This window comes from Pituophis catenifer, unplaced genomic scaffold, assembly GCF_029215685.1.
Source record: "Pituophis catenifer annectens isolate HBS135680 unplaced genomic scaffold, rPitCat1.0.hap2 SCAF_5, whole genome shotgun sequence".
Taxonomy (NCBI): Eukaryota; Metazoa; Chordata; class Lepidosauria; order Squamata; family Colubridae; genus Pituophis; species Pituophis catenifer.
In genome coordinates this window covers 45937030-45949178 of record NW_027256885.1, presented here as the reverse complement: position 1 = coordinate 45949178, position 12149 = coordinate 45937030, and the positions used below count along the sequence as shown (strand labels likewise).

Genomic DNA, 12149 nt, shown 5'->3' with positions numbered 1-12149 from the left:
GATTTTGTGCTGATGCTTGAGTTGCCTAGAGAGCCGCCCACTTCCATGTCCCTAACAGAATGGATGACCTCATTAAAAAAGGGTTGGGAGAATACTAAGAAAGCTTTAGCTGAATCAGTGGAAAAATATAAGGCCCAGGCCGACAAACGCCGGTCTCTCCAACCACCTTTCCAAATAGGAGATAAGGTGTATTTGTCAACCGCTGACACATGCACCATCTAGATCTGAAGTTCGAAGAAGCAGCTTCTTTGACATTAATCAAGCAGCACATTACAGACATTAAAATGAGCACTGAGAGTATTATGAGATGTTACAAAAATCCAGTGTGGATCATACCATAAATCAGAATTCCTGATGAACAGGCTTCTGTGTAGCTTTCTAGAAGCCAGAAACAAGTTCACTTCTAAATAAGTGAAAGCATCATACATTAATTCACCATGCCTATTAATTAGCCAATATAGATGTTTTTAAATATTTACTTATTAAACAAATTTATATAGCTGGCTAACTCACATATACAGTAGGTGACTCTGGGCAGCTTATGAAATTTGGAAGTTAGATAGATATTTGCTATATGAGAAATACATATGTTGTTGTTTTAACCAGTTGTGTCTGACTCTCCATGCTACCCCGTCAAGCACAACTTCTTTCAGTTGTTGGATGTTCATCTTTGTATCGGCTACGATAGGAATAGCAATAGCACTTAGACTTATATACTGCTTCACAGTGCTTCACAGCCCTCTCTAAGCAGTTTACAGAGTCAGCATATTGCCCCCAACAATCTGAGTCCTCATTTTACCCACCTCGGAAGGATGGAAGGCTGAGTCAACCTTGAGCCGGTGAGACTCGAACTGCTGAACTGCTGGCAGCCAACAGTCAGCAGAAGTAGCCCACAATACTGCATTCTAACCACTGCGCCATCACGGTATCAAGCCAGCAAGTTTTTTGCTTGCCCCTTCTTCTTGTTTCACTAACATTCCTACCATCATTGGCTTCTCCAATGACTTTGCTTGCATGACATGATCAAAGTAAATCAGTTGTAGTTTTGTGATTTTGGCTTCTAATGATGTGTCTGGTTTTATACGATTCAGCACTTCTGTATTGGTTGCTCTGGCTGTCCATGGTATACGCAATAATTTACACCAGCACCACAGTTCAAAGGCATCAATTCTTCTTTGGTCAGCCATTTTAATGTCCAACTCTCACACCCATGCATCATTATAGGGAAGACTATTATTCTAACTAGCCTGTTTTTTGTATTTATATCAATATCTCTGCTTTTCCAGGGAGATGATAGCCTTCTCCCTTTTCCAGGGCGATGAGATAGATAGATAGATAGATAGATAGATAGATAGATAGATAGATAGATAGAATAAAATGCATATGGCCCCAATAGAAGTTATTTATGAAATCGAATTTGCATCTCTGCTACAGAATTAATTTCTTGTTTCCTCCTCTTTGCAGGGCCCTACCACTGGTTTTTGCTGACACTCGAGTCAATCGAGGTTATCCCCATACCACATCAGATCTGGGACTCCCTCCTGGCACCATAGTTGGGGCTGTGTTTGTTTGGCCTCACAATGGTAAGACATATCTCTTAGAGAAGGAGTGCTATTGGTGCTATGATGATCAGCTGGGGCATGTGGAACTGGGATATCCCAAACCTGTCACCCTCTGGAAAGGAGTCCCTTCTGAGCTGGATGACATCACTCATTAGAATGATGGCATGTTCTACTTTCTCAATTGCAGCAACTTTTAAGATGTGTGAACTTCAACTCCCAGAATTCCCCAGCCAGCAATTTAAAAGTTGAGGGCGAAAAACAGCACACTAAGACAGTTCCCCAACTTTTCTGGCTTTGTGGACCAGCTGAGAGGGGATGGTTCTGTGCAAGCGGCCGGCAAGCGTGTATGCAGCTCCATTTGCACGAGTGGCACACATGTGCATCTGCCGCTCGCTTAAATGGAACGTGCGCACACGCTCTCACCCACTACTAGCACAAGTAAGGATGCATGTCCGTGTCCGTGTGCGCTCGCCAGCTGTTTCTGCAGCCCGGTTGCAAACCCCTCACGGCCCACTAGTGGGCCGCGGCCTACAGGTTGGAGACCCCTGTACTAAGGCATACTATACTGTAGGGAATCTCCCACAAGCCTGTTCCAGGCTTTAGTTTTTTTGCCCCAATAATTATTAGTGACACGCAATTGCAGAAATGTGCTGTACAGCTTCCACATATCAAAGCACTGAACTATGCAGAATTTGGTACCAAATAGAGGTAGTCTCCAACTTACAACCATTTGTTTAGTGACCATTTGAAGTTACAATAAGTGATTTGTGAGTGTTTTTCACACTTACGACCGTTGCCACATCCCCATGGTCATGTGATCAAAATTCAAATGCTTGGCAACTGGTATACATATATTTATGACGGTCGCAGTGTCCCGGGGTCATGTGATCTCCTGTTGTGACCTTCTGACAACCAAAGTCAATGGAGAAGCCAGATTCACTTAACAACCCTGTCCCTAACTTAACAACTGCAGTGATTCACAACAACTGTGGCAAGAAAGGTTGTAAAATGGGGAAAAATCACTTAACAAATGTCTTGCTTAGCAACAGCAATTTTGGGCTGAGTGTGGTCATAAGTCAAGAGCAACCTGTATTGAGTCTTTGACTTAACCATTCTCTCAAGAATAACTGTCAGATGCTGAAGCTCATTTTTGAAACTAAATTTACAGGAAAAAAAGCTCATATTTAAAAGAGTATCCAGTTAACCAACTTCAACAGAATAGAAAAGAGATAGTAAACTAGAAAATCGCAAGGGGGAAGGCAACCTCCAAGTCAATTGAACAAAATTCTACATCTGTGAATTCCTAAATTTAACCAATAAAACAAGTTTAATGTTAAGCATCAAAGGATGTTCAGAAATGGAACTGCAGGGCCCTATAGGCATTTTTCTTCTGTCTATCATTTGCCTTAAAAATGCCAGTGATGTGAGGAATTGTTCTATATTCCAATATCCTTCCCGTCCCTGTTTTAGTTAAGTAATTTATGTTGCAGGTGAAATATTTTAAAGGATATTACCAAACTCCCCCAGGGTTATTTTGTCACTGCGTTTTTTTATTTACCAGCTGAGCTCTCATTTCTGGACTATCAGATTTTCCATAGCGTGCCAAGAATTGTTATCAGTAAGCTAAACTGCGCATGTGTCTCCACCCACATTCCTCACACTTTTCCTTTGTTCTCTTGCCAAAGGTCCGGCTGCTGAGAAGCAGCTGGCACAAACTATTTCAAAATGTAACTAATTAGATCAGTAAGATGTTTTATTTTCTTTATAACAAATAAATGAGTTTTCTTAGAATATATCTTCGGGTTTTGTTTTCTTAAAGTATACTTGCAAGGAAAAGTCTTGATCCACCCCTCGTAATCAGGTGCGATTATCCCAAAAGCAGAATGGGATTAATCAACGCCCTGACATATTTATCTTTCCAGCCCCTTAACATTCATCCAATTTTCTTTAAATCATCTTCCAAGATGAAAAAGTCTTCCTCTCTTTCTACTAAAATATGTATCTAGTACAAAAGGTAAAAAAATGGTCTCAAAAATAACCAAGGAAGTTTAACATGATCCAGTATTCACAATCAAATCCTGATGCATTTATTTCCACAGTGAAGGAATTGAGCCACTTAATAATCCCAGGAAATTTAGTTGTCCACTCCAGATGTGATCCTTCAAATTAAGGGACAAAAGAAACGTCATTGTGAGGGCTCTCATGAAGATCGATGGTTCGTTGAGGGCGCTTCCAAGAAAAGGCAGCACACAAGGATGCAATCAAGTTAAGTCTTTATTTAGAAATAAAGTAGGTAAAATGAGTTCCTTGGCATGGAGGCATCCATGTCTGGATTGAGCCCATGGATCATTCCCGTAGGAAGGTGGAACAAGAGCAGGAAGAGCAGCCCCTGTGCAGGGGTTCTTATAGGGGCCCCTGGCCCCTCCCTTACTCATGTGTGTGAGGGGCCGGAGGGCCATTAACTCTCCCCAATGGGGCTGCAGGGGTCGGAGCCCCTTGACCAACCAGTGGGATCAAAGGTGCCTCTTTGCTCCCATCTGGTGGCCTTTTAAGAAATTGCCATGGCTGGCACAAAACACCTAATAAATCCCCTTCTTGCCAGCCAATGACAGGTGATGGTGAATATGTGTGAGAGGGCGAGCAGGTGTCATGGACATACAGATGCGTCATTTACAGGACCAAACACAAACATTTACACAGAAGGTTGTGTCGGTCAATGGGCACAGGTTTTGTGAACAGGTCAGCTAACTGGTCGGTTGTGTTACAATGTTTGATATGTACAAACCCCATTCTGGCAAGCTGCCTGACAGTCTTGTAGCGGATGTCTATGTGGTGGGACCTAGAGCCCACCGCGTATGCCCCGGAGATCCCAATTGCGGCCGTATTATCTTCCTGAATTTGGATGGGCAGAGTAGGAGGTGCCCAGATGCTCGTTACCAGAGCATTGAACCAAATCAAGTCATTTGCAGTGTCTGATAGGCTGGCATATTCTGCCTCGGCCGTGGAGCAAGAAACAAATTTTTGCTGCCTAACATGCCAATGGATAGGACAGCCATTTAGCAGTATGAGGAAACCAGAGGTGCTCCATTTACTCTTGGTGTCACCAGCCCAGTCTGCATCCGAGTAAGCGGAGAGCTGGGCCGGCTTCACCTTCTCTGGCTCCAGCATAAGGAGGGCATCGGCCGTGCCCCTGAGGTACCTAAGTACTCTCTTGACAGCATTCCAGTGGAATTCCTTTGGGTTTTCTACGTGCCTGGACAATAGATTTACAGCTAAAGATATGTCAGGCCTGCTCCAATTGCTAATGTATAGCAAGGAGCCAATCACAGATCTATATAATTTGTTGTCTGTGAACTCAGGGCTTGTCACTGCGTTCTTTGTGTTTGCCAGGTGTGCTTGAATTCTAAGACTTATGGTAGATGCTGAACCTTATCTCTAAACTACTGCGCATGTCCACATTCTTTCTCACTTTTTCTCTTCTAACTTTTCTTTGTTCGCCTGCCAAGAGGTAAGGCAGAAACGCTGCCAAGATGTAATTAATAGCTAGTAAGATTGTTTTTTACTTCTTTATAATAAAATGTGTTTTATTAGAATGTATCTCGGGTTTATTTTCTTAAAGTATACTTCAAGGAAAAGCCACGGTCCGTCTCTAATTAAGTGCAATTACCCCAAAGGGGAATGGGATTAATTGCCACCCTGACACGTGGTAGCAGGAGGGTGGCTTGGATTGATTTATGGCTTTTTTCCTTGCTTGTTACTTTGATGATAAGCATCTAGGCTAATTAGACAGATGATTAATTTAGCTACTGCGGAACGCTGATTAATTGACTGCTAAGATGCCAAAAAAGAAGAAAAAAGGGAAAATGAAACTCAGAGCATTCTCTATTAATGATTTGAATATCTTTGACGAACAGGAGATAGAAAGAAGGCTTTCAAATTTCCAGCCCCTTGCTTCAGCCACCCGGCTGGAAGAAGAAGCTGTGGGAGGAGAAACGGATGAAATGCTCTTAAAGAGGCTTCAGGAGGAAGAGGACAGAAAAGCTGCTTTTGAAGGCAACGTGCTGCAACTGAGGTCAGTGACGTCCCCTTCTGATTATTCATGCTCTCAAACAATTCCTGCAGAAGCCCAAAGTTTTGAAAGGCTTGGTGCAAAGCCAAAAATTCTACAAACGGCTGAGCATACCAGGCAAAAATGGCTTTATCTATGCTCGAGCCAGATAAGAGAGAGTCTCGTGTTTTTCAAACCACTAAAACCTCCATCTTGCCTTCTTCTCCGAAACCTAAGACACACCCCCTAGAAGGTATTGTGTCAGGCAAATCAGAACAGAGAGCTGTGTACACGTCACAATTGTCACATGACGTTCTCTCTTCTCAAATTACACATCATGCCACGAAGGCAGAAAAGTTAACTGAGCAGCCTAAAATTAAAGTTGCAGCACCATCTGCTGGTGTGAGAAATATAAAAATTATTCCTGTAAAAAGTATAGCCTAAGCTACGCCATTTTAAAATCATATTAAGGTTTTATTTTACCTTGTATAACCTGATTATATAACTAGACAAAAAGTACATAATAAGGATTTTCTGAAATGATTACCTTGAAGGAAATATGTATCATGCAGTTGTTTTGACGAAAGCTGATGTTCTTGGAAAAGTACTGAAATGGGATTGTTTTGAGGTTTGTCTGTTCTAGGAAAAGGAAATACGCAATTGATGTTTTTGAGGGGTATTTCTGTTGGGAAATTGGGGAATTTCCAGGGTGAATCATGTACTACATATGTTATATAAGATCTGAAACTGATTCCCAAGGGACTTTATTTTTTTTTTTAATTGAAAAAGTTTTCAAATACAAATTTCCCCCCCTTTTTTTTTCCCCTCTCCCTCCCCCTCCCTAACCCCCCCTCCCCACCCATCCCCCCCTGTGACTTCTTCATAACAAAAAAAAAAAACCTAATTCGTAACAGATTACTTACTCCCTCCTCTAAATATTGACCTTTACTTACTAAAAATATTATTAATATTATAACATCCCCCTTTATCCATACATTTCAGAAAAGAGAAAAGAAAGAAAAAAAAAGACATTATACTATAACATTATAGAATAACTTCTCCACTTTAAAACTATACGATAAGTCCTACTTTAACATTTAATCTTCTATATATATTACTATAACATTTCAAAGCGGCCTTCCCCATAAAATCTAGTTTAACATTTATTCCACTCTATCCATTTCCTCCACTCCCCTAAATATATCACTTAAAAATCCCTTTTCTTAGACTAATCAATCTACTAACTAGCTTATTCACCCACTATCATGCAAAATTACCATACACAACATTTCTTAATATCTTTGATTCACTGCCCACACTACTTAAAAATATATGTCTATATTTTCCATTATATCTAAATAAAAAAAAAGAAAAGACAATGACTTTAAATTTATAATCCATATAATATCTTCTTTGAGGTCTTTCCACTGGATTGGTAGAACCAACATCCATAATCGGGTAACATAGCTTGCTGGTGCAACAGTTTATTCAGGATCTTCAATCATATCTGCCCCCATCAGTAGTAAATATCTTCTTATATGTATAAAGGTAAAAACAACCACCCGAGTGACATTATAATTATATTCCATATAGTAATAATTGTGGGTTTCATCAGGATTATTAATTCCCATCATCGTAGTGGGTAACAACCCGATCTTCTGCATGCCCCAGCATAATTCTCTTGCCTTGTGATTCAAGATAATTATAATATGTTTATCAACACAAAAAGAAATTCCAAAGTGGATAATTCAAATCCATCAGTTTAAGGCTCTTTTCACGTCCCCAGATTACGGCCATGCAGAGATCTGCCACAATCCTCAGGATGATATTAACCAATACATCACCTCTTCTATGTTTACACATAATCATTCATATTTTAAAGTCACTGGCTTCACTGTTGCTTGATTTAGAAATTTCTATTTTTATGCAACCTTTTTCTTTTTTTCTTTTCTTTTTGTGGGTTTGGTTTCCATCCTGGTTTCCTTTCTACAAATTGTGTATCATCTGGTCGGTTTTCATTCTGCTTTGTAGATTGGTCTTGTTGGTTTTGTTTTTGTATCTCATGTTTCTTTTTTATCCCTTGTATATCCCCTAGTTGGTTTCCATGCTTATCCTTGCCTTGATAAGTCATCACATTAAGGTTAGATGCCACTTCTCTCAAATTTGTAGATAGTCCAGCTGGGGTATCCAATAAATCCAAAGGCAATTCATCTGGTACAGTCTCTGTAATTCGATATTTTACCTTTATTTCCAGCTCCTTCTGCTTATCCTGTATTATACCTGAAGATGTTAAGTTCATTTTCAACCTATTTTGATAAAATTCTTCCGCTCTTTCAACAGTATTTAGCTGATATCTTTCTCCTTGATATCTGAATATAATACCAACTGGGGCGTCCTACCTAAATGGGATATTTCTCTTTTTTAACTCATTCACCAGAAAACCAAATTTCTTCCTTTCCATCAATATCTTAGGTGGGAGTTCCTTGTAAATCCAAATCTTTCTTCCATACAATTGCAAATTAGAATTGAAGGAATTTTGCACGATATTATTCCTAATTTCTTTATCTGTAAAATAAATCACCACATCTCTAGGCAATTGCCTTTGCTTGGCAGTCCAGGAGTTTATTCGATAAACTCTGTCAATCCTACAAAACACTTCCTCAGGTTGAACCTTTAGAATCCCAGCTAGAATTTCAGAAGATATTTTCCTTAAATCATCTCTATTATTTTCCTGCAAACCTCTTAATCTTATCGCATATTCTGTGAAATTATATTGTACCATTAAAATCTCTTTTTCAATCTTCTGTTGCAGATTTTCTGCATTACCAGACTTTTGATCAGCATCCATTTTAGGTTTTTCTTCTAAGCTATTATCCTGAGTGTTTGTCAAATCATTTTCAATTTTTTGAGTTCTATTGTCCAATTTATCTTGAATTTCTTCCATTTTAGACTCTAGTAAATTAGTATTTGTGTCCAACTGTATCATAAATTCTGAAAAACCATTAGCCACTTTTGAGAATTTTTTCTCCAAAAAATCAAACTTAGATTTCACCAATTCTTTAATTTCCTGCTTAAATTTTTCAAGTTGCTGATTCACAATCTCCTCCCTTCTTTCAATCTCCTCTAAGAAAAATTCTATTATATTAAAATCAGGTTTCTGAGACTGAAGAGTTAAGACTTGTTCCTTTAAATTGTTGGTGGGGGAATCCCCCCCCCTTCTTGTTTATCTGACTTTGTGAGTCTCAGTGCCATGTTTCCGCCCAGGCAGGCTTTGTTAAAAAAAAAGCAAGAAAAAAAAAAAAGACTTCTTTCCAATCAACAACAATATCAAGTCTCCAAGGGAAAAAAAGAGAAAAAGACACAGGAGCGAAGTTTTGTCTACAAATGTAGCCAGTGGTATTCATTCCGCTACATTGTAGTAATAGAAAACGGAAGGACTTTCCCTTTCAGCCTCTCCTCCAGCCAGCGCCATTTTAAAAGGCTTTTTTTCCTCTTTCTTTTCCTCCTCTCTCTTAAGTATTTTTTTTTAAAAAATCAGTAAAATACTTGCGGTTCAGTATTACAGGTCCAGCTCACATTTTCTTTGAGTAGTCTGTTAAATTTGCAGGCTTGCTTTTGACGCCTGGCTCTGCATTAGCAGAGGTCTCCCAAAGCCCGGAGCAGCGGCTGGGGATACGGGGCATCTCATCCGCTCCGTCCCAAAAGTAAAGAAAAAACTTTTGGGACTCCGCAGAGAGTTCTACCCACCCCTGCCGGCTCTATCTCCGTTTCCTCATGGAAACGGAGTTTTTTCGAGCCGCCATTCCGTTGTGAAGGCGGCTCTGACAGGCAGTGGAAGCTGACGATCCCAAAGGAACGTCTGGCAGCAACAAGCAGCAAACCGGAAGTCCAAGCCCCGAATCCCCAAGGGACTTTATTGACGTGTATTCTGATGTATCCTGAAGACTATAAAAACCAGTGTAATTTGTTGTTTTTTTTGTCTTTCCTCTCCTCCAGAGAGAGAAAGGCCCTTTGCAAAGTAAATAAACTCTGTCCAATGCTTATTTTAGTCTCTGTATCCTCTTTAAAAGATAACAGGTATTTCCTGTGTATCACAATTGGCGCCCGAAGGGACCTGAAAACTCTCTGTCTGGAAAGGTGTTCCCTGATAAGTGCGCACACACTGATTTCAGTGAGATGGGGTTGTTTCCTTTCCAGCCGGAATTGCTTTTCTATGTACCCTGAGGCAAAGACGTGAATGCCTGGACAAAGAGGAATGTTCCTGACGACTACGGTGCACTAGGAGTGAGTATATGTTTTCTTTTTGGTGGTTTGGATTTGTGTATGTTTGTGTGTGTATGCCCTGTATGATTTGTGTGTATAATTAGTATAATACAGGCTAGGGAAAGTATGGGGCCTTTACTAGGGAAAAGTGCTGCTGAGACTGAAATACCCTCCATCCCCCATATCTCCATTAGGGAAATTGTTAACACAGTGGTCAGAGGATTGGTTGAAAGCTTATACAAAGGTATTAGATAAGGTGACTATGATTAATTATTGTAAAAAGGTTTGGCTGACGTTTGTATTGATACAGCCTAATTATAGGTGGAGTAAGTTTGGGGAGTCAGATCCATATTGGATCAATGCTTTGAAGAAAGTTTTGGTGAAAAAGGAAGTTGAAAGCTCAATTGTTATATGTTGAACCTCAGTTCCATGTTCAGTAGTTTGACCCTTCTCCCCAGAGAAGTTCTAGAGTTTTGTATGGGAAGGAAGAAGAAGAGGAAGGCTGGGATCCTTTAGTTTATGCTACATGCCCACCTCCCCCTCCTTCATATAATCCAAGTGGAATTGATGTTGCTGCTGGGAGCAGAAAGGAAGAGACTTCGGCAGGGCAGTAATATAGGCAGCTGGAGAAGGAGTTGGATGAATTGTCAGTAACTGTGAAACAGAATCCATCCACTTCTCCTCGTGTTACATGTTCACAAACTAAAGGAATGTTTCCTTTAAGAGGAAGGCCGAATGGTATTGCGGCTTTTGTGAATGTGTCTTTGACATCTTCTGATCTGGAAGATTATAAAAGCAACATGCCGTCTTTATAGGCGGATCGGATCAAGTTGTCTGAGTCATTGGATTTGTTTCTGGGACCCAATCTGTATACTTTTGCAGAGTTACAGCATATATTGGGTTATTTGTTCTCCCCTGAGGAGAGGTCACAAATTCGAAAGGCAGCTATGGCTTTTTGGGGATAAAACCCAAGTGCTGCCGATGTTAAGTCTCCATTAGTTGATCCTAAATTAGCTAAATTAGTTAATTTAGCTGACCGGGGGCAAATGGAGGACCTGAAGAGAATTATAATTCAGGGAGTTAAGACAGCTGTACCTCAAGGAGGAAACTTTAACAAAAGTCTTTGAGGTGGAACAGTTGTGGGAAGAAACACCGTCTGTGTTTCTGGAACATATTAAGGACAATTTAAATAAGTACTCTGGTCTTTCTCCTGAAACGCCGGCTTATGAGTCCTTAATGAAAATGAAATTTGTGACGAAATCATGGCCAGGCATACAGAAACTTGAAGATTGGGCTACTACTGATATTGCTGCTCTGTTGAAAGAAGCTCAAAGGGTCTATGTGAATAGGGACGAGGAAAAAGCTTTGTGAAACTTCTGTTGCAATGCGGCGACAGCGTCCTGGAATTGGGAGAGGATTACTCCAGTGGAAAAAAGCCTAGTGTTGGTGGATTGGAAAGCAAAAAGTGCTTTGTGTGTGTAAAGAAGAGGCATTTTGCTAGAGCTTGTCCTGAGAAGAGGATGATTAGTGGGTCCAGAAGAGGAAGATAGGAAGATTAAGATTAAGAGCCTTGGTACTACAGTGGTTTAAAGCACCCTGTTATTAACACAGCTGCCTGCAATTTACTGCTGGTTCGAATCTCTCCAAGGCTCAGGGTCGACTCAGCCTTCCATCCTTTCTAAGGTAGGTTAAATGAGGACCCAGTTTGTGGGGGCAATAAGCTGACTTTGTATAAATATACAAAAGTATGAAGGCTATTGCTTAACGCACTGTAAGCCGCCCTGAGTCTCCGGAGAAGGGCGGCATATAAATCAAATTAAAAAAAAAAAAAATGTGTTTCTAATAGATACGGGTGTGACTAGAACCTCTATTTGTAAATTGCCTAGAGGAGTGCATCCCACAAGTGTAACTATTAAGATAAGGGGTGTCAAGGGTATACCTTTTGAAGTGCCATTGTTGAAGTATATGAAATTGAGTTGTGGAAAGTGTATTATACATTTGGATGTGATATTTGTTCCAGAAGCAGGTATTAATCTGCTTGGGAGGGATGCATTGTCTCTTCTGGGATGTGAGCTTGGTATACAGATCTTTCTCATTCTTGGATGAGGAATGAAAACTCTGTAGGAATGTAGTAAGGAAGGTTTATTGTTCTTCCTACTTGAGGTTGAATGTGAATAATTTGTCTTTGATTAATGTGATGTGATAGTGATATGTGTGTGCCAGCGAATTAAGTGACTTTCTTGGCCTGAGCTTGGAGCTGTGGAAAACGGGTGGTG

The 12149-nt window shown here is 40.3% G+C and overlaps 1 protein-coding gene across 1 annotated transcript in view; it reads left to right on the top strand.

Annotated features, from left to right (window-relative positions):
• The window catches only part of LOC139317673 (matrix metalloproteinase-25-like), a 91984-nt gene that overhangs the window by 63885 nt on the left and 15950 nt on the right, over window positions 1-12149 (top strand). Inside the window, 2 exon segments of the mRNA XM_070944752.1 lie at window positions 1465-1476; window positions 1479-1724. Coding sequence (XP_070800853.1) covers window positions 1465-1476; window positions 1479-1724 — 258 coding nt within the window.